This window comes from Heterocephalus glaber, unplaced genomic scaffold (assembly GCF_053883595.1).
Source record: "Heterocephalus glaber isolate CG9 unplaced genomic scaffold, H.glaber_assembly_v1.0 deba00001613, whole genome shotgun sequence".
Lineage (NCBI taxonomy): Eukaryota > Metazoa > Chordata > Mammalia > Rodentia > Bathyergidae > Heterocephalus > Heterocephalus glaber.
The window spans coordinates 33,504,737-33,528,763 of record NW_028258384.1 but is presented as its reverse complement, the minus strand read 5'-3'; the positions used below and the strand labels follow the sequence as shown (position 1 = coordinate 33,528,763).

General features: G+C 34.6%; 1 protein-coding gene across 2 annotated transcripts in view; it reads right to left on the bottom strand.

Moving 5' to 3' along the window:
• Window positions 1–2,807: 2,807 nt before the first annotated feature.
• Window positions 2,808–24,027, bottom strand: part of Dnaaf6 (dynein axonemal assembly factor 6) — a 44,068-nt gene continuing 22,848 nt past the window's right edge. For both annotated transcript variants that reach the window (XM_021241580.2, XM_021241579.2), the window contains 2 exons: window positions 9,216–9,301; window positions 2,808–4,436 (listed from right to left, as the gene is read on the bottom strand). In XM_021241580.2, coding sequence (XP_021097239.1) covers window positions 4,307–4,436; window positions 9,216–9,301 — 216 coding nt within the window. In that variant the 3' untranslated portion in view covers window positions 2,808–4,306. The remainder of the gene's footprint in view (window positions 4,437–9,215; window positions 9,302–24,027) is intronic.

Genomic DNA, 24,027 nt, shown 5'->3' with positions numbered 1-24,027 from the left:
AGCCCTAAAGAGTGAGAAACTAGAGACATTTATAGCTAAGTGGATGCACATTGAGGCCATATTCTTTTTTTTTTTTTTAGAATTTTCAGTGTTTTTATCATGTAATGTAGACGTTTTAAATAGGAAAATAATTTAAGACAAACCATAAGAGCAAAGCCAAGGATGACTCCATTATGATAAGCTGTGAATAAAATCAGGACTATTTCCAATTTCACTGAAGTTTGGCCCCAACCCGTGAAGTAGCGAGAAGTCCCAACATTTCCCTTGAGTGGAAGCTGCAGCAGCCTGGCACCGGGTACGGCAAGCACACAGGGGACCTTGCAGCAAAGAATAGGGGGCCCAGGCCGCATGACGTGCATCTGGGAGAGTGCCTCCTCCTGGCGGACACACTCCCTGAAGCAATCAGCTCCTGCTCCACTCCCAGAACATGTCAAGGGCCGATGGAGAGCGATTCTCTCCACCAAGATTGCTACGTGCCAATCCCTTAAAACAGCAAGTTAACAAGGCTTTATTTTTATCAAATATCTATATAATTTCAATGTGAAAAACATGTACATACACATTTGTTATTAAGATCTGTGAGATGGATCACAAAATAACAGAGGCGAATAATGTGAGCCAGTGCTCCACACAGAATTGAGGCCATACTCTTAAGTGAAATATATAGGTCACACTTGTGTAAATACAGAATAGTTTCTCTGGTGTGAAAAACTAAAAGTGTAAATAAGAATCAAAATGTATAATTGATATTATAAAATAGGAAGAAAATGTCTGAAGGAATAGGGAAAATGGGAGGGGAAGAGGAAAGGAAAGAAGGGAAAAGAAAAAATATGAGAAAAGGAAAAACATGGAAACAAAGTCTTTGTAAATATGGAAGGGAGGAGGGGGTGAAGGGAGGGCAGGGGAATGGGGAAAAACTAAGAACCAAGATACATCATGTAAAGGTACAAGATCCCGGTGAGGAATGTAACTGTATTGTATACCTAAAATGTACCAATAAACTAAATGGAAAAAAATTTTTTTAAAAAAAGAATCTATGGGACACAATGAAAGCAGTCCTAAGAAGGAAGTTTATAGCTGTGAATGTCCATATCGGAAAAACATTAAACCCAAAGAAATAACCTAATGATGCATTTCAAATTCCTAGAAAAACAAAAAGAATCCAAATCCAAAGCTAGCACAAGGAAGGAAATTATAAAGATCAGAACAGAAATTTCATGAAATTGAGCCTAAAAAAATAGAAAAAAAATCAGTGAATCAAAGAACTGAGCTGGTGTTTTGAAAGAATAAATAAAATAAAGAAAACCCTATTCAATCTTACCAAAAAAAGAAAGACCCAAATCAGTGCAATTGGAAATGGAAAAGGAGAAATCATCACAGACTGCCAAAATCCAGAAGATTATTAGTAACTACCTTGAGAATCTGTACTCTAATAAAATGGAGAATTCACTAAAAAATGGATAGATTCCTAGATACACATGAACTGCCAAAGCTGTGCTAAGAAGATATAAAATCTTTGAATAATCCAATATCAGGGAATAAGGTTGAATAAGTCATAAAAAATACTACCAACTAAGAAAAGCCCTGGTCCCTAAGGTTTCATAGCCAAATTCTATAAGAACGTTCATGAAGAACTAATGCCCATGTCCTGAAACTCTTTAATGAAATCAAAAGGGAAAGATTACTTCCAAAGTCAGTCCTAGAAGACTGTATTACTTTGATTCCAAAACAAGAAAAGGTGCCAACCAAAAAAGAGAACTATAGGCCAACTTTGATGAACATAGATGCAAAAATCCTCAACAAAATACTGGCAAATAGAATGCAACAAATCATAAAAAAGTTCATACATCACAATCAAGTAGGATTCATCCCAGAGATGCAGGGATGGTTTAACATATGCAAATCAATAAATGTAATACATCACATAAACAGAAACAAGGACAAAAATCACTGAATTGATATAGAAAAAGCCTTTGAAAAATCCAACAGCCATTCATGGTAAAAACGCTGAAGAAAATAGGTATAGAAGGACCTTATTTCAATCTGATAGAAGCATTTATGACAAACCAGTGACCAACATCATATCAAATGGGGAAAAGCTAAAACTTTCTGTCTAAAATTAGTAATAAGACAAGGATGTCTACTATCACCACTACTCTTCAATATAGTACTTGAAACATTAGCCAAGGCAATTAGGCAAGAGAAATAAATAAGAGATACATAAATTTATCTACCTACATCTCCTAGGGTTCATTTTCCTAAACCTTTTAGAAGAAACCAAGATAAAATTTCCCCTCCTCCTCCTCCTCCTCCTCCTCTTCCTCCTCCTCCTCCTCTCTTTCTTCTTCTCCTCTTCGTCCTCCTCACCCATCCCCTCCACTTCCTTCTCCATCTTTTTATATCTTCAGCACCTAACACAGTGCCAAGCAGGTGGTTAAGTGCTCAGTAGATATTTGTTGAAGGAATGCATTAATGAATAAGTGAATGAATGATTGATTGAATCCCCACAACACCTACTGGAGATTATGGAAACAAAACTTAATAAGGAAATTCATGAAGAAGTATTTGTAGCCTATGCTATGCCAAAGTTGTGGTTTTGACTGAACAGCTCTCCTGGTAATGGCTAAGACTCATTGGAAACTGCTGACAAGATAAATTTCCTTTTGTATTGTCTTTTCTAGATTTTATTTAGTGAGCTATTCTTTTTTATAGAAATAAAGCCCAGTGAATTAGCTTAAAAACAAGTTAACAGTATAACCACTGTAGATTTTATTTCTAAGGCCAAACACAGTAAAGTAGGCTGATTTTTTTTAAGTAGGCTGATTTTTTGATGTGTATATATTATCGTATCACATTTCATTGTGGTTGAAACTGTGTTGCATTTTATAATTGATATAGCATGACATAACTAAATCCCAATTCATTTAGTTCTGAGTATGCTCTCTTCTTTTTTATTATTTATTTATTTATTTATTTATTTGTATCGGGGATCGATCTCGGGTCCTTGTGCTTGCAAGGCAAGCAGGAGAACCACTGAGCTAAATCCCCGGCTCTCTTCTCTTTTAGACACAACTTGTACACATTTGGTCAGCTTGAGTAACAATGGTCTTTGTAATTAGGGCTCATTAATGGGAAAAACGGATATATTTTCCACGGATTCACTGTTGTTCTCTAGAGAAGAAAAATATTGGTTACTGCTTAGACTTAGAATTTACATTTTAAGTTGTAATCTTAAATTCTTAAAATACAGCCTTCAAAAAAGATGCTAAGAAAACCATGTAGAACACTTTTTTGGTCCTGTAACATCAAGGACTGAAATTCATAGACACAGTTTCCTTTTGATTAGTCCAACCGTCTCCCAGTGCCCCCACAGAAGAAGGTCATGGTGATAATTTCAATGTCAAATTCTCTTAGCTTAGTGTTTTAATACACTCACTTTTCCAAAATTCTCAGTCTAATCTTTCTATTTGATCAAGACACAAACTAGATGTTTGGTAACTATATACATAATTAACTCTAGAAAATATTTTCTTGAATATTTATTTCCTTAGTAATTCATATTGATGTGAGGAACATATGTTAGTTGTTCATCTCTTTTCAAGATTTACTCCTAGTTAGTTCCACAGTTCTATAATGATGTGTGAGGTCAAGTTACACTAGTGTTAAATTATAATATATTAATAAATAATTGTGAAATAAACTTATACAATAGTGAGAAGTGTCAGGGGACGCTGGCACAATTCATAAAAATAGTTATGTCCAATGAAGAAGAAAAATGGGAAGCGAGACAGCACAGGATTTGTAAACATGCCATGCTGTTTTTTATGGTGCTTTTAAATGCCAAGGATTTGAATTGACTAAATATAAACATCGTAACCCAAAAGACATTGCTGATGATTATTAGTGCAAAGGAATTTTTTGTATTTTGGTGCTGGGTATTAAATATCACTAGAATTTAATGTTTTCCCTTTCTAAAATATCAAAATAGGATTAAATTTTGATAAATATCTATGTCATACAATTATGTATTTGGTATAATTTCAATAGTTTTAGAATGTAATTTGTATAGTTTTTTTTATTTGGAGGAAACTTTTCTTGTCCAGTTTATGGCAATTCTGGTGAAAGTATTTTGTGTACTTAAAAAGAATTCATATTTGTCAGTTTTTAGATGGAATGTTTTATAAACATCAATTAATTCACACACACAAAAATAAAATATCAAAATAAGAGAATATAGAAAACAATAATATTTTTTCAACGTTTTAAAATTGTCATCAGTGTCTTTTCTCTCTTTGCTCATACAATCTCAGAAAAAATTAATAAAATACAACTCTCTTTTCATAGTCATGTTGACTTCTAGAGTTTCATTCTCTGGAATATAGAATACTTTAGCACTGCTGCATTCCACAGGTTGGGGAAGGTTTACCAACAGCTTCCTAAAATAAAATACAAAGCTAGAATTAGCTTCCTAAAGTGGTATATCACTTTGAGTAAACCAGTAGAAAGCAATAAATACCATTACAATGTTTGAATCCCATCCCTAAGACAACACACCTATATTTAGACAGTATAAATATTGGATTGAAAATATACTTCAATAATTAGTCTACAAGTTTTTGGCCTTAAAAATTCAAGCAGTTGTTTTGAGGCCCTCTTTCTTTTTTAAAATTGACTGTTTATAGGTACCAAAATAGAAACATGCAACTTTGTATTTGGAGGACAGGTTTGTTGTCAGTCGTATTTATGTGTAGATAGAATGTGGCTAACTGAGAAAAATCTCAAAACTGGAATAGTTCTTGTAACAGAACTTTGGGCTGAGTCTTTACTACAAGTGCAGTTTTTGAAAATGAGGCCTGGAATGATTTCAATATCAGATCAATGAAAATGCACTTCTGTTTTCTTCTGATTATTTCTATTACACCTTGACAAAAATTTCCTGTGATAAATTGCAGGGTTTATATCACACTTTATGGCTGAGTTGCTGGATAGTTGTATGCATTAGATACATTTCTGGGATGAGACATCCATAATTCTGTCCTAATAGTACGAATCTGAATTATGCATGGGGTCAGTACCTGCTAGAGTCTAAAGAAAATTAAATACTTGAACCACATGTTACCTCGAATTCTCAGTAGAGAAGGCCTGAATGTTTCTACAAAACATGAACAGAAAAGTTCTTTTAGGCCCAAATCAGTAAATGAATCTGATATTTTTAGGGATACTTCTTGGGTACTTGAATTGACAGCTAGTGTTTGAAAACCAAATCCTTGAAAATCAATTCCCTCTACTCATTTGAAAAGATATAAATTCAGAGGACTGGGCTCATTCAAAGTATTTATTACACATTTCCAAAATCTAAAGGAGAAATTTTCTATTACTCTCATTTCATTACAGATGGGGCATGAGAAACAGACCTCTACCTGAAGTTATGGCAGAGTATTTTAATGTAACTTGTGACATTTGGCATCTCAAAAGAGTAAGCACAAAAAACAATCAGAGTCCATCCATTAAAGCTATTTACAACCATATGTTGTACTAGAGTTGGATTTGTTCCATCCCTTATTCTATAAATGAAAATATATTCACTTTAAAAAGAAAGAAAAGCTTAGTGTGGTAGCTTTGCACTAAAAGACAAGAGAAAAAGGTGTTCTGATGATAATGAGCACTTCTTTGTCCACAGAGAAATAAATTCAAAAGAGACAGTTAGGGGTTATTATAATGATCCATCTATCCTTGCACTTCTGTCTAGTTCTGCCTGAGAAGTATGGCTTCACATATTAAAATTTGAAAGACAGAATCATGCAATTTATTTAGATTCTTAGGAGAAGGGAAGTATTTTTAGTCTAGTTTCTTGTTTGGTGTCTGTACAGAGATTTATAGTTAAACAAAAATGAAAATTCTGTAAATATTTATCCATGTGCAATTCATTGAAAGATAGGGCTGTCTTAGTTTGGTGTTTCCGCAGTGTTCAGCAGGTTGTACATGTTTGTTGAGTGCATAAATGAACAAAATGATATTGAAATAATTATAGATGAATACCATAAAATATGAATAAACATTTAAACACAATCTCGATGCCTTTATATTGATAAAACACTTGTTTCTAAATTCCAATTTAGGCACTAAACAAATATTTATCCAGTATTAATTTTCACTAGAAACTGTTTAAATGCAAAAAGTAATTGTTATGGCTTGTATCTAGCTGTCTCTCTAAAACCTCATGCACTTGTAGGTGGACAGTTTCAAAGGTGGCTGGATTAGGGTGTGTCAGTGTGGATTAAAGGTGTGATACTGGGATTCAGGAGTGGATAATGGAAGCTGTATCTTGGGTATGAGTGGCACCAGTCAATAGGCTTGTAGCTTGGATGGAATATACAGGCACAGAAAAAGGCAGACTTGTTGCTACTGCTGCTTGCTGCCTTCTGGCTGCCCTGCCATGCCATGGACTGTTTCTCCTCTGCAATCCTCCTCTGCCATGCCACCCTGCCTTAAAGCCAGCTGACTGGGGACTAGTCAGGAAACCTTTACAGACTGTGAACCAAAATAAACTTTTCCTCCTTCAACTTTGGGTGTCGAGTATTTTGTCCCAACAACAAGAAAAGTAACTAAGACAGTAATACGTAAACAAATAATATTAAAATAAAAATTTATCTGTATAATGAACTCAAGTTTAGAGACTTACATGCTTACATTTATATTGGAGAATTTAAATTGATGTTGCTTGCATGCTATTTAAATAAAGTACAAACTTGTTCTGTTCATAAACACATAACACAGTTTTTATATTATGTAATTAATGAAAATTATTTGGTTTACATATCTGGGTTTAAAACAGATATGGCCTTTTTAAGGTTTCCTGTAGTGGACATAAGTATTTTCAAAGAAAGTGCAGAAATAGCTACTGAGCTTCAATTCAGCTATTACAGAACTTATTTTTTAGATATCAGGGTCTTTGAAAATCAGTCAATTCTCAATCTGAATTAAAGGAGCACAGCAAAGGTATGATTAGTCAATAGCAGCATTCAACTAAAAATTAATTTGTATTTGTCTTTAAAGTATGTTTTATTATCACATTTAAGATATTCATTTATGATATTCTAAGAATTCACTTAGAAAAATAATGAAATTTTGTGTTAAGATGAAAGCAGATTCTGGGAAATTATTCCATCTTTTTCTCCTCTCTATGTACTCCATGTTGGAAATTTACATGCCCAAAACAGCTGAGAATAAATTAAGAATTCAATAAACAATTTATTTTGGGTATATTATGCTAAATATCTGGGTTTTATGGATAATTCTAATGTAACTATTCTTTGAAATCGTTAGTTAATTCAGTTAAAATAAAATCACTTGTTGTACCTTATATATACATGGACAGAATGTCCACTCTTAAGTACTTTTTGGAGTAGATAAATATATTGTTATAGGATGTTAAAGTTAGGAACCAAAGAAATTAGGTGTTACTATCAATAAATTTAAAAACAACACATTTCTGATGATATGATTTCAGATGTTGACATGACTCTAAAGATAGTGAAATATCTAGGAAAACTGATAAATTCTATCTTTTGTCTTCTATCCTAATTTTTTAAGAGGTAGTGCCTCTCTGCATTGAGCATTTAATATATAAATATAGTGCATGTATTTGTCATTTGTGCACATAATTTATATCATTTAATATATAAGTACAGCATACAAATGACTTAGTGTAGCCCATGCTGTATGTGGAAAAGAATCTTGGTGTCTTTCATTTATTGGATTCTGATAGATATCTAGAATGACAACATGGCCAGAACAGCTGCCTTAAGATTGATGGAGACAGTGAAAAACTGCTATGGTAATGGAAATTAACTCCATGATGTACAGGTATGAGTATGCTTTTAATACTTGTGCAAATGTTATAGAAGACTAGTTGTTTTACCAATTTTCCTTGCAAAGGCTGGGTGTAAGAGTAAATATATGTAAAAAGTACAATGAGAAGAACAAAATACTTGAAGTTAATAGTAACAGTGAATGAAATTTTTATAAGACTTTTTTGTCAAGAATATACTTTTGAACTGATGTAAATAATGAAAAAACATTTGGTATATATTTATCTGTAGATCATTTGGGGTTAAATGTTTCTACTATAGAAATCAAACTTAAGCTATGTATGTACATTGCGTTGTTTACCTTGTTTATCCTTTTGTAAGAGGAATCTGTTTCTTATTTTCTCAAAGCCCTAAGCTCAACAAAGGAAAATTACAAGTACTAATAATGGAAGAAAGAGAATGTGCCAGCCACTGCCTGCTTCCTGAGTCCAGTCTGAGATGCCCATGAGTTACAGAGAAAGGGTCACTGCAGTCAACCATGTGTTATACATCCAGAAGAAAAGTGAATACATCAGTGAGGTATTTAGATATTTTATCTAAAATACACCAGGTTCCATTGATTCCCTTTTGTTTTCTTTTGTTTTTTTTTGTTTTGGTACTTGGTCCCTGTGCTTTGAAAGCAGGCGGTGGAACCACTGAGCTAAATCCCCAGCCCTCATTGATTCCCTTTTTAAAGAGTTAGTTTTGAGAAACAAGACTGATTTATCTATGCTTCAAGAGAAACATTTTATATTAAAATTTTACTCTATGTGTTGCTTGGGGAATATGATTTTAACCTATATAGTAAAAAGACCGTGTCTGAGAATATAAAAATATTTAACTGAATTATTCCATCATCTGTACTACTTTTAAATGTTTCCACACAAACTGAGGATCTAGTGATAAATCAGCAATTAGAATTTTTGATTTAAGTAATTGAAAAGAACTTTTAGATGAACATAATAAAATTTTACTTTAGGAGCCCCACAACATTCAAAAATTTTATAGATATTGCTTCTCTTATGCCTTCACTATACAAAAAAATCACATTCAAAACTTACAACTTAAGGGATTTTCACCTGTAGCTATTTATTCTGACAGGTAAACTATACTTGAATGTCAAGGATTATGTTTTGATGGCATCAATCCACTCCAAATGTATAGATACAAAGAAGGAAAAAAGTCTAGGTATTTCCAAATATATTTGTACTTGTTTTATATAGATCAGACATCTGAATGAGTAACTGAAATTTCACTTTTCTTAGGACTTTAGGAGGTAATACAAAATAATTGTATACATTTTTAAAAAGAGCATTTACTAAGGACTCATTGTGATGTACTATTCCAATTCTAAATTTTACTCACTTATTAGGAGTTCGAAGATCGAGGACTATTTCCTGGATATTAATTTGAATTTCAGAGGGGTTTGTATTGGGCAGTTGAATTTTAACCTGTGAGAAAATGAAAAGAAAATATATTGTTATTTCCTGATCCAGGGACAGTTAGTTTGGAAAGTGTGTGAATAAATGAGGAAGGGAGAACTAATATTTATTGAGGATCAACTATGTGCTAGGTCATGATCTTCCCTTACATAATCCTGATAAGCAAGGATCATCATGCCAATTTTATAGGTGAAGAAGCAAAGAAGTTTAGTTAGTGCAACTATCCAAGGGCAACCATCTGTAATTTGGCTAAGGATTATCTGACTCCAAAGCTATATAAAAAGCATTATGGTTATGTCCCCATTACCTTCATTGTCTACAGTACACTATTAAGATTTGGTGGGCACCTTAGACCACCTTTCTACCAATGGGTCATTTATATGAAAATGTTTACTTGTCATGTTAAATGTGAGTTGGTGATGCTATCTTGTAGTCTTTGGGTAAAAAGTATCATATACATTTCCTAGGGAAGTGCAGGAATCCAGAAAATGTTGCTAAGATAACAAAGGAGAAATAACAACATGAACCCCACCTCCCCAAAAGGATTAATTACTGATTTAGCAAAATTTCACTTACAAATAGCTCATCTCAATTACCTCAAGGCTCAGCAATTCCCCTGTTGTGTATATACTCAAGAATATTGAAAACAGGTATTCAAACTGAAATGTGTACATAATGTCTTTGTTCATAACAGCACTAGCCATAATAATCAAATATATAAGCAATCTATGCATCAACTGATGAATGAATAAACAAAAAGTGGTATATCCATACAATGGAATATCATTCAGCCATAAAGAGGAATAAAATACTGTTATATTGATGAACCCTGAAAAATTTACACTAAGTGAAAGAAACTAAGCACCAAAAGCATATTTTTATGATTCTATTTATATGAAATGTCCATAGTAGAAAACTCCATAGAGACAGTAAGTAGATTGGAGGTTTCCAGTAGCTGAAAGGATGGGGAAAAGGGGGAATAACTGCTTAATGGGTATGAGGTTTCCTTTGGGGCTGATGAAATAGTTTTGGAATTAGATATTGATGATGATTGCACAAAATTGTGAATATACAACTGTAAATATCAATGATGATGACTGTGTATTTTACCACAACACAAAGTCTCGTCTCTCTAATTTGCAGTCTTACATTTTTTTTTGATGGAACTTTGTGTGTGCGTGCAAGTGTGTGAGGTGGGAAGAACAAGGCATGTGGTTTTTGTAAAAATAAAATGCAACTTAAGGTTCAGTTAAATTATGAAGCCATCTCTAAAATAAGCTAGATTTGAAACATTTGGACATGTCATGGCTGGAATGGCCAGAATAAAAGCAGCAAGTTACAAGGAAAATATATGTCAAATTAGCGCGACAAATTGGAATTCCTTGTAAAAAGCTTAAAGTCGGCAATCATGTTTTTATAATATAATGTAGCAGACCAATACATGCTTGTGAGTTATATTTTACTTAATCTGTATTTAAACAAACATGTGTAAATACAGTATAGCTCTAGAGGTGTGACTATGTAAGTACTTCCTATGATTATGTTTTCATTAAACAAAATTATCCTCTAATTTATATTTCAAAAGTTTAGACTTTCATAATTGGAGATGCTTTAAGTGAAATAATACAATATTTTTCAAAGAGGCAGATGTAGCTGCTCTGACTCAAAGTAAATGAGCCTTTTATAGGACAAAAGAAGTTCTACTCTTACTGTAATAAGATTCAGTTTGACAGTGAAATTGATATGTTCTTTAATATCACATGTTGACTCATCACCTGGATGAAAGAAGGCAAATATTTGTTTCTTTACTTTGAAATGTTGAGCTCTTTCAAGGTAAAATATTATTTCCCCAGGGTTAAAAGACAATTGAGGAAGGAAAAGAATTATTACTTATATGCAATTTAGATATAATTTTAGGTAGAACTTCAAAGTGGTTCTTAAAATCATTTGTAGTTCTAGAAAGAGTAATTCAGAAACAATCTCATTTTTCCTCTTAAGGAATTTAAATTATATACTAAAATGATTTCAAACGAAAAACAGGAGAAAGGACAAATTAGGTGGAATGAAGCACATTAATATCTCACAAGATAGAAGATTCCATGAGGGATCATAACAGAAAAATTCTTCTAAAATATGAATATGACTTCCTGAGTAATTAATATATTTATGAATAATCAGGAAACAGACAACGCTATTAGTTGACCTCTAACTGACTATGATCAAGACCTACTGCCTTGTTAAATATTAGTAAATACAAGGTGCCACTGACTAATTTAAAGAACTGATGCTGTTTTCTTTGCGTAGATGCAAATTGAATTCATTTTAAAGAAGGAATTACTTTATTAAGCAAACAACGAAAACTGCCAAGGATTTCACTGGGAAACTTTCAATTTGGGTGGAGCTCAACCTTTAGAATTATACTTGGGTTTGAATTCTAGATCTGTCATTTATTACTTATTTTTTGTTATTGGTGGCTCAAAACAACAATAAACATTTATTATTTCACACATTTTCTATTGTTCAGGAATTTGAGAGACACTTAGCTATGTAGTTCTGGCTTAGGGTCTATCATGAGGCTCTACTCAAGATCTTGGCTGAGTCTGTAAACACCTGAAGTTTTGACTGGGGCTGGACAATTTGCATCTAAGACAATTCACTGGTGTGGCTGTTGGCAAGAGGCCACTGCCCTTATCACAAGGATTTCTCCATGGGGTTGTTTGAGTGCCTTATGACTCTACAGCTGTCTTCTCCCAGAATGAATGATCCAAAAGATCAAGGCAATGCCTTTAAAAATGCAGCCTCAAAAATTACCCTTTTCCTTTTTTGTAGTATCTTATTGGTTACACAGACTAACCCTATTCAATATGGGCAAGTAGTATACAAAGGGAAGAGTATTGGAAGGTGAGAATCATTGGGGACCACCTTAGAAGCTGACTGCCACAATACTCATCTCTAACTTTAATTCAAACATTGGATTTTTTCCTGCTACTAAGCAACAGGAAAAAGGTCCACTAAATTAAGGTTTAGAAAATCTCATCTTCTCAGTTTCAGCTTATCTTCAAGCAACTTATCAAAATCTACCTGGTTAATTTAATCTGAGGCTTTCCTGGAGAGAAGTAAAGGTAGGTCAAAGTGTTTACAACTTATTTTCAAAGGCCTTCATTTATCTCCTGATATAGTTGCAATAGAGCTGGATCACTATATCAAAGCCTCTTAGATGGGGGTCATTATTGTGGTATTATCATTTTCAGTTTTAGCTTTTATTTTGGTTTGTTCTGGAGATTAAATCCAAGGCCTTTGCACTCAGCTACATCCCCAGCACTTTGTTTATTTTTTATTTTGAGACAAGTCTCATTAAATTGCAAAGTTGTATGTACAGGGCTCAAACTTGCAATCCTCCTGTCTCAGTTTCCCAGAGTGCTGGGATTACAGGAGTGAGACACCACACTTGGATCTTTTTGATTTTTAGATCTTTTCTTTCATGTCTTGTTCTTATAAGAGATTTATAGGACAAGATGATCCCCAAAAGATCATATTCTTATAATCTGTAAGTGATTTATACAGGCACCCAGCTTCCCAGATAAATGTATATGTTCTTATTACAAGATGTGTGAAAACTGACATAACGTTCAAAATAACAGGTGCTCTATCAAGGTCATCCATTGTAGATTTCCTCTTGACACATTGTCACTACCAGAAAAGAAGAATACTTTTTTAAAAACCTTATATGTAACTTGGACAGTCTACAATATTAAAATTTCAATCAAGCTTTTGGGCCTACATTTTGGAAGATAATCTAGCTTAATATATGGGTTATAGATATAGTAAAAATATTTCTATTTGACATAAATACAAAATCACCTCCAGTACATTTTATTCTTAGGAAAGAAGATTGAGGAAATTTTAACATAAAAGCTTGGGTAGGCTTTATTATGAATTGTTTCAATGATTTAATTTCCCATTGTTTAACTATGAAACATATGTGAAATTTTTTTCCCCCACTGAACCATACAAAGTACCTTATAAAAACTCTCATAAGCAATAGTAATCTGTAGGAAAATGAAAAACATTAAGGGTGATGAATCCTTATTTTAAAATATGTATATATATTTATATTTATAATTATATATATTTACTTAGAGCAAGAGAGAAAGAGAGAGAGAGAGAATAAAAATATAGATGCACTTATATTCCAAAACTAGGGCACAAAACCAATATGTCATCTTCTTAAATTAAGGGATACATTTTCTATAATGGTACTACTTTTAAACATTCTAGTACTATATTACCATGTCTCTCCTTTTTAGAAAAAGTAGTCTCTAGAAGGATGACTCCTCTCCTGTCATAAGAGTCAAGACAGCCCAGCACATTCTTGAGTATTTACTTACCTTCACCTCTAGTCACTCACAGCCTTACCACCACTATCTTCTTGAGACCACCAGAACTAAATTCATTATACTTTTATTTCTATTTGTCAATAACCACAAGACGTTTCAGATTCCCAAGTCATTCCTTATCACCTAATACTTACCATATGTATCTTCATATCTTATTCTGTTTCTATTTCTTATCCATCATCAACTTTCAAAACTCTTCCTTCAGACCCTTTGGAATGCATAGAAATAGGAGGTAAAATTATTGAAAAGGAGGAAGTAAAAATCATTATCTGAGGGAAAAGCAGTCCAGGTGGAATGAACAGCAAGGAATCAGAAAAAAATAGTTTGGTATATTGAAATATCAGAAAGAAGGCCAGAATAAATAGAATGTAATGAACAAGGGAGAAAATGTGACACCAGATGAGACTAAGATTAGGTCGGGGTCAGACATACAGGACCTCATTGGTCAAGATAAGGAGTTTGGGTTTTGCTCTTACTGCAGTAGGAAACCATTGAGGGTTTTGAGGAAAGAAATGACATGATCTGATTTACTTTTTAAAAGAGTTTCTTACACTATGTGTGGAAAGGGTATAGAGATGCAAAAGTTGAGGGATGGAGAGTATCATAATGGCCCAGGTGAGAGAAGATGGCAGTATGTAAAATAAAGGGAGTTGTGGTGGTAATGAAAATCGGATGGATTTAGAATATATTTTGAAGGTAGAACAAATAAAACTTGCTGATGAATTGAATAGGACATATTAAGGGAAGAGGACTGACAGGTAGTTTAGATTTTAGCTTGAGCAACTGGGTGAATGTCATTTCCAGGAAGAACAATGAGAAAGACATCTGAAGAGAACAAGAGTTCTGTTTTGAACATGTTATATTTGAGTTCCCTATTAAACAAGTGGAAGGTGCCAAGTAAGTAGCTGGTTATATGAATCTGAAGCTCTTGGGAGGTGTCACGAATAGAGACATAGATGGTATTTTAAGCTTCGGGACTAGGTGGAGAGAGAACAGATAGATGAAAAAAAGGCACAAGTCAAAGCTCAAGAGAATTGCAGAGAGAAGGGGAAGAGCCAGTGATTTGGGAGCAAAAGACAGGAGAAATGTCCAGTGTTTGGGGAAGAAAACCAGGAGTGGAGTCACTAAAATAAAAAGAAGTCATATTTCAAGAAGGAGGGAGTAGTTAACAGGATGGAATGCTGCTCAGTGGTCACCCTCATATCTTCATATCTCTTTTTCTTTCGTTTTCTTTCTTTTTTGGAAGGGAGAGGAAGTCTTCACTATGTTGTCCAGGCTGGCCTTGAACTCATTATGTAGCCTAAACTAGCCTCGAACTCATGATCCTACACCTTAGCCTCCTGAGTGCTAGGATTACAGGCATGCACCACCATAACTGGTTCCAAACTCTCTGTTTTTTCTAGTCAGTGTTTCTAAACTAGAAAGAAGAAATACTGGAATTTTTTTTGTGTGTAGGACAAATCTTCATTTTTCAAGACTGTCCCTCTTATGGCAGGGCTTGAAACATCTCTGGCTCCTGAGTACTAAATGACAATAATATCCTGTAATCATTGTAATAACTGAAAATGCCTCCATCCTTTTTAAAAAGTCCTCTAGTGACTCATACCATGATTACTTTTTTTTTTCTTTTTACTGTTTGTTCATTATCTCTAATGACACACAGTAAGAACTAAATAAATTTATTTCTAAATAAATATTATATGAATGAAAGAATGGATCGTTGTCATCAGCTGAAAAGCATACTTAAGACTCTTCTATTCTAAAAAGCTCCCCTAACTCATGCCTATCTCTAGCCTTCTCTTCACTGCTAAACTTCCTCAAGAACCATCTATAGGTGCTGCCTTTCCTTCCTCACTTCATTTCCCAGATCTCTTCAGTCTGCCAATTGATCAAGACACTGAAGCTGTTCTGTTCCAAAGATCACCAAACACTTAAGTGACAAATCTGAAAGTTCTTCCTGCATCTTAATGCTGCTTTACTTCTTTAAAATGGTAGACACTATTATGGTTTCCCTCCTATCTGTGAATATCCAGCTAAGTTTCTTCTCCTTTTTTCTTTTAAGTGAAATTTACTTTTCACTGATATATAAAAACAAAAGCTGTACATGTTGGTGGAATACTATCTGATGTATACATTATATAATGTTTTAAAAAGGTTAAACATAGCTGTATACTCAAATATTTATCATTTCTTTAGAGTAAAAACTGTCAAAATATTTATTCTAGTTTTTAAAAAACATGGTACATAATTGTTATCTATAGCCTCCCCATCATGCAACAGTACACAACTGGAACTTAGTATCCATTCAACTTTTCCCCACCCCTCCTTCCTCACTACTCCCCCATCCTCTGGCAACAACCATTGTATTATCAATATCCATAAGATCAACTTTTTATATTTCATGTATCTTCATTTGTTCATTCCCCAACGTTTTTATATTTCACATATCTTCATTTGCTTGCCCTTTGTTTGTTTATTGATATTTTCTAACCTTACTCTATGAAACTGCTCTTATGGAATCAAAAGCTTCTTCCAGTTCCATCTTGAGGATTTTGGACCATGTGATTCATATATTTTGATGAAATCTCCTCAAAATGACATCAAAATATAAAATTACTTATTCTATTATCAAGCAATATGTATAAAACAACTTTTTTCAATCCCTGATATTAAATCCATCTCTCAATTTCTCTGTATTCCATTATGGAGAACTTTTTTTTGAACTCTGCTAATTTTTGTATTGTTTAACATTTTAAATGTACATTACTTTCACAATTAGAAATATATTGAGTTTATTAGAAGTGGTGAACCTATGGCATATGTGCTGCAGAGGGCTGTTTGTTATCACTGAAAGCTCTAAAAGGTTCGCCATCACTGGTCTATACAATTAAATTACCTTTTAAGGAGATATTTATTCCCCCTCCCACTCCTGCCATTGTTATGAAGGAGTGCTATGATATTAACTATAAGTGTATGTATGTTACTCAGAGAACTATTAGAAATTTAATTGAAGGTTTATTGTGCTGCCTGGAGCTGATACAAAGAAGTCATATTACAGCTCAAATATCCTTCTCCCTGTCACACAGTCTGGAATATAACTTGCCAAACAAGGTCAGCACAATCAGGAAGCCTAATAAAACAAAGCAGAGCAAAACAGGTGTTCATCCTCTAACATTTTAAATGGAAAAGAGAATCCATTTCATTATCAGGAAGCAAAGTCACTTTATTAATTAAAAGTAAATTAATATGACTAATACAGAAATCAGGATTTGAGAAGCATACCATTTACAAAACAAGCGAGGTCTCAGGGGATGTGTAGGCACACTGGTAGCCCTTTCTGAGATAAATACATGTGATAAACATGATTCATAGTTGTATCTGCCAGATGGTGACTAACTTCTATCCCTCCCCTGGCTCTTTCCCTGTCCTCAGTGAGATTTGGAGATGGAAAGAAGGCTCATATCCCAGGGAGGAGGTGACAATGAATAAAGAAAAAAAACAGTTTAATGGCTGTTGGGTCACACAAAAATATACCCTTATCAATATAGATCCCTCAAAATAGAAGCACAAAAATATTATGTATCCATTCCAGCTCAAAGAGTATCAAGCTATGTGCAGGCTGCTTTTTCCCTTCTCTTAGAACAATTGGTCACTTAGCAGAGAGAATATCAGTAATTTTAGCCCCATTCTTGTTTGAATTTTAGAAGTAGTCTGCTGTTCAAATACCCATGAGTGAAAATAAGAATCCACTGACCTAGGTTCCTAATGAACCCTTCCCACTTCTTGTCACAAATAATCCTATGGAGAAGCTAAGCTATATTCTTAACATACCTTTGGTACCTATAATTTCTTTTTCCATAGTCCTCAATTGACACTTGAGTCCAGTGTCTCAGTCAGTCCTGTTCTCAGGACTAGGCAGGTTCTCATTCTTTCCTACCTTATTTCTATACCAGATTTTTTATTTCCTCCATCATCTTTCTATTTCTAAATATTCCACTAGCCCAATCTCACTGTACTGATCCAATTTGCCTTGTTTATCATTATCTGGCCTAGAAATGGAATAAGAATTTATAATCCCTCTGTTTGAACTCTGTCTCTGATTGTTAACTTCGTCCCCATGAGCCCCTTATTTTTTACCTAGTTAACCTCATTTCTGGAAGTCTCATGCTATCCCTCTCAAATCCATTCCCCAAACATACACACTAGGCAAACAAACGCACACACACGCACGCACACACACACACACACACACAGACACACACAATCACTTCTACTTTATTCCAGGCCTGAAGGAAAGCCAACATTCTGTGTACTGTGTGCTTCTAATATCTGCAGAGAGCAAACAGCATCAACTCTTAAAATCAACACCCCTACTCCCTTCTTCTTGGGTTCCACATAGATTTCCATTTCTAATAGCCTACTGGACATTTCTAACAAGATTTCCCAAAGGCTCCTCAAAGAATGTAATCAAAACTTAGTGTCTTTCTCCAAGAACTTAGTCTTCTTTTTGTACTCCATACCTCACTCCCACAACACACAAATAAAACCATCCTTTGATTGCTTACTGCCTTCCCCAAAATAACAGACGGTAATTTAAAAACTGTGGAAGGCAAGGATGAGCAAAAAGAAACAAAAAGAATCTCCAAATCTAACATTTAGAGATAATCACATTCCATTCCCATGTCTTGACAAAGGCCATCATCATTCACCTGCTCACCAAGCTACAAATCTGATTCTTGCTTTCTCCTTTACATATCACATTCAACACTTTCCAAGTCTATCAATATTAACACCGAAATGTCTGTGGAAACCATTATTTTCTCTCCATTCCTGCTGCTGCAGCCCACTCTTATTTCTCTTGCTTGTAATAATGCAATTGCCAGTTTTCTGAAACTCTTATTTCCCATCATAATCACCATTAAATTCTGTGTTCACACTGAAACTAGAGTTGTTCTAAAATATGCATCAAAGTGAACCCACCCTCTTTAAAACATTTACTAACTCCATTGCCTAGAAAATAAAGTCCAAAATTTTTAGTGCTTTAATCTGCATAAGTAGTTTACACAATAGAATGCTTTTCCTCACAGTTCTGGGGGCTAGAAGTTAGAAATCAAGGTGCCAGTATGGTTTGGTTCTAATGAGGTTCCTTTTCCTGACTTGCAGGTAGCTGCCTTCTCTCTGTATTATTACACGATGGGAAAAGGGTGAGCAAACTCTCCAGTGTCTCTCTAAGGTCACCCATCCTGTCATGTATGCCCCTCATTACTCTAAATTCCATTACATTGGGATTTTAAGGCTTCAGCATATGAATTTGAGAGGGACACAATTCAGTCCATAGCACATGGTGTGACATTCAAGGGCTTACATAGCTAGCTTTAAGTCACTTGTTCTGTTTTATCTTCCATATTACTTCATACAAGTGCATTCTGAGGTTCTAGGAATATTACAAATAGTTTTCAAAATACACCATCTACTTTCATAGACCTAAGCTTTTGCTCATATTGTTCTCTTTGCTTGAAGAACTTTTCATCTTTTGCTACACAACAAACTATTATCTGTCCTTCAAATGTTTGAGTCAAATGCCACCTCTATTGCTAAGTCAGCTTGGACTTCCCAACTTTGCATTCATACCACTTTCCTAGTCTGGGTTCAAATCTGTTAAATTATAGAAGTGTGACCTTAAGCAAGTTATTTAACTTTTTTGTGCTTTAACAACTTCATCTGTACATGAAACATCGATCTCATAGGGTTGTTGTGGGGATCAAAGAGTTACTATGGGTATATATTCTTAGAGAAATGCCTAACATGTATAAATATTATATAAATTTTTGCTATTATTCATATTATATAATGTTAAGTGAAATCAACCAAGACAAAAATGCTTATTCATACTGTATAAATGTAGGGACCGGACCCCTCTATAACTTTCTAGTGGCCTTGCCCTATCCACATAAGTCACGTAGGCAAGGCTCAACTACAGTGTGACCCAAGTCTTGGCAGAACATCCTGAGATCCTCCCGGAACATGAAAAAATAGGCAGGCTTTTAAGAACTGTCTCAATGCTATTTCTTATCTGCTTCTCTGCCTTCTCTTGCAAGAGGAGGCTATGAGAGTGTCTCACCCTACTCTCCTGTTCCAGTAAGGGATAGAACTTACAACCTCACTACCGTGGTGTACAGATGCAGACTATAAAACAGCTAGTTGTAGTCTAGAGTTGTCTTTTCAGCAACAGACTCATGTTACCGGCCATCTGACCCTTTTGTTTTGATCTTGTGGACAAAGGAATACAAGGAATTGATTCTAAACAGATCCTGCTAATGCTGTGTAAGTAATAAACTGTTTCATTGAGGGGGTCATTGTTTTCTTATTAGATGAATCTATGAAAATCTGACAAGGACTGCTTGATGTTTTGACAGTAGCCTTGAAAGAAGTAGAACCTTGACTATTTTCAACAATGTTTATCCAGTATCTAGTACGTAGTATCTGGCATATATAAGTACACAATAAGTATTTTAATTTTAAAAATTACAGCAAACAATGATGCATATGCAGTCAAGGATATATATTAAACTTTCTGTCAGAGAACTTGGTTTTTCATTTATTTATTTATGTTATCTTTTATTAGTACATGTTTGCAGTATATGCATTTTATGGTCGTCTTGGGAAGTGGGTACATATACATAACATAGTTTGGTTCTTTTTTTAAAATCCCCTTCCCTCCCACCTCCCTCCCACCTCCTCTAAATCCCCATTCCTCATTTTTGTTCTCATTGATATTGTTAATCTTATCACATGTTTATGACATATAATGTTTACATTCATTGAAGTTTTTAGGTTCCTCTACATGGCATATCTTTATTCTACTTATTTCTCCGTCCCCTCCCCTTCTCTTCTCACCCACGTTCTCCTGGACCCCTTTCCATTTCCAAGAGATCTATCCCCTTGTTGCCTTCTATCCATCCTTTATTATGCTCTTTGTTTGCATTTTGCCTCAGTTAAATGAGACATACTATATAATATTTAAGCTTCTGTGTCTGATTTATTTCACTCAACATGATTTTTCCAGGTGTATCCATTTTCCTACAAATGTCTCAAATTTGTTCTTTAAAGCTGTGTAATATTTCATTATATATAGATATCACATTTTTTTTATCCAGACATATGTTGGTGGATATATAGGCTGCTTCCAGGATTAAGCCATTATTAACTGTGCTCCTATAAACATAGGTATGCACGTGTCACTATAGTATGATGTCTTTAGTTCTTTGGGGAAGATACATAGGAAGAGGATAGCTGGGCCATATGAAATTTCTAATTTTAGTTCTTTGATGAATTTCCATACTGATTTTAATAATGATTGTACTAACTTACATTCCCACCAACAGTGTAAGAGGGTTCCTTTCTCACCACAGCCATGCCAGCATTTGTTATTTTTAGATTTGTTGATCATGGCCATTCTTTCTAGTGTAACATAGAATCTTAGCATTATTTAAATTTGCATTTCTCCAATGGCCAGGGATGTTCAACATTTTTTTATATATTTGTTAGTCATTTGCATTTCTTCCTCTGAGAATTATCTGTTCATTTTACCTGCCCATTTCTTAATTGGACCTTTTATTTTAGGTGGTCAAATTTTTGGAGTTCTTTATGTATTCTAAATTTTAGTTCTCCAAAGGCCAATGTCACTAATGAACATAGATGCAAAAATCCTTAATAAGATACTGGCAAATAGAAGGCAGAAGATCATCAAGAAGATCATACACCCTGATCAAGTGGGATTCATCCCAGGGATGCAGGGATGGTTCAACATATGCAAATCAATCAATGTAATACACTATATCAATAGAGCCAAAGACAAAAACCATATGATTATCTCCATAGATGCAGAGAAAGCATTTGACAAAATCCAACATGCATTTATGATAAAAACCCTATAAAAATTAAAATAGATGGTCTCTACCTCAAACTGATAAAAGCCATCTATGAAAAAACAGCAGCCAATATCATAATAAATGGTCAAAAACTGAAATCCTTCCCACTAAAATCAGGAACAAGACAAGGATGTCCACTATCACCACTCTTGTTCAATATAGTTCTGGAAACATTAGCCACGGCAATTAGACAAGAGAAAGAAATAAAAGGAATAAAGATAGGTAATGAAGAAGTCAAATTGTCATTATTTGCAGATGACATGATACTCTATATAGAAGACCCCAAAAACTCCACCAAAAGTCTTCTAGACTTAATAACCAAATTCAGTCAAGTAGCTGGTTACAAGGTCAACACACAAAAATCAATAGCTTTCCTCTACACGAATGAGAGACTCATTGAGAGAGAAATAGGGCAAATAATTCCTTTCACAATAGCATCCAAAAAACTGAAATACCTAGGAATCATCCTAACAAAAGAAATCAAAGACCTCTTCTCTGAAAACTATGGCACTCTGAAAAGAGAGATTGAAGATGATATCAGAAAATAGACAGACATCCCCTGCTCCTGGGTAGGAAGGATTAATATAGTGAAAATGGCCATAATTCCAAAACTGCTATATAGATTTAATGCAATTCCAATTCAGATCCCAGCAACATACTGCATGGACCTTGAGAAAACAATCCAAAAAATCATTTGGAACAAGAAGATTCCCAGGATAGCAAAAGCAATTCTAGGTAACAGAGACATGGCAGGGGGTATCACAATCCCCAACCTGCAACTCTACTACAAAGCTACTGTGATGAAAACAGCATGGTACTGGCAAAGAAACAGACTTGAGGACCAGTGGAACAGATTAGAAGATGCAGAAACAATGCCAGACACACTCAGGCATCTCATCTTCCATAAAGGAGCCAAACACCCTCACTGGAGGAAAGATAGCCTCTTTAATGAACGGTGATGGAAAAATTGGGTTTCAACTTGCCAAAGATTAAAACTAGACCTGTATCTCTCACCATGCACTAAACTAAAATCAAAATGGATTAAAGATCTAAATATTAAAATAGAAACTCTGAACCAGTTGGAGCAGAGGTTAGGTAGAACCCTTGAAGACATTGGTGTAGGAAAAGATTTTATGAAGAAAACCTCAGTTGCCCATGAACTAGCACAAACAATCAACAAATGGGATCTCTTCTTATTAAAAAGCTTCTGCACAGCAAGACAAACCACCAGCAGTGTGAAGAGACAACCCACAATGTGGGAAAAAATCTTCACCTGCTTTTCCTCAGACAAAAGTCTACTATCTCGAATCTCTAAAGAACTTAAAAAGATCAGACCTCCCAAATTTAAAGACCCAATCTGAAAATGGGCATGTGAAATAAACAGACATTTCTCAGACAAAGAAGTAGAAACAGCCATTAAATACATGAAAAAATGTTCAACATCACTGGTCATTCAAGAGATGCAAATGAAAAGAATGCTGAGATTCCTCCTCACTCCAGAAAGAATGGCTGCTATCATGAAATCAACCAATAACAAATGCTGGTGGGACTATGGGGAAAGAGGAACCCTCCTCCACTCCTGGTGGGAGTGTAGACTGGTGCAACCACTGTGGAAATCAGTATGGAGATACCTCAAAGAACTAGGACTGGAAGTCCCATTTGACCTCACTATTCCACTGCTGGGGATCTTCCCCAAAGAATTAAAAGACTCATAGCACAGTGATATATGTGCAACCATGTTCATAGCAGCACAGTTTGTGATAGCTAAAACTTGGAAACAGCCCAAATGCCCATCAACTGGAGACTGGATAAAGAAAATGTGGGGTTTTTTTTATAAAATGGAGTACTACTCAGCCATAAAAAATGAGAAATTAGAGACATTTATAGCTAAGTGGATGCACATTGAGGCGATATTCTTAAGTGAAATAAATAGGACACACATGTATAAATACTGAATAGTTTCTCTGGTGTGAGAAACTGAAAGTGTAAATAAGGACTAAAATGTATAATAGGTAATGTGAAATAGGAAGAAAAGGGGCAAAGGGGAAGGAAGTGGGAGAGCTAGGGGAAAGGAAAGACGGGAATGGAATTAATATGAGAAAATGGAAAAATAGGAACAAAATCTTTGTAAATAGGGAGGAACGGAGGGGTTGAAGGGAGGGCTGGGCAAGGGTGAAAAATAAGAACCAAGAGAGATTATGTAAAGGTGCAAATTTCCAATGATGAATGCCATTATATTGTATACCTAAAATGTACCAATGATTAGAATGAATAATCGATAGTGCAAAATAGGAAGAAAAAGTCCAAAGGGTAGGGGTAGTGGGAGGGGCAGGGGAAAGGAAAGAAGGGAAAGGAAAAATGATGAGAAATGGAAAAAATGGAAATAAAGTCTTTGTAAATAGGGAAG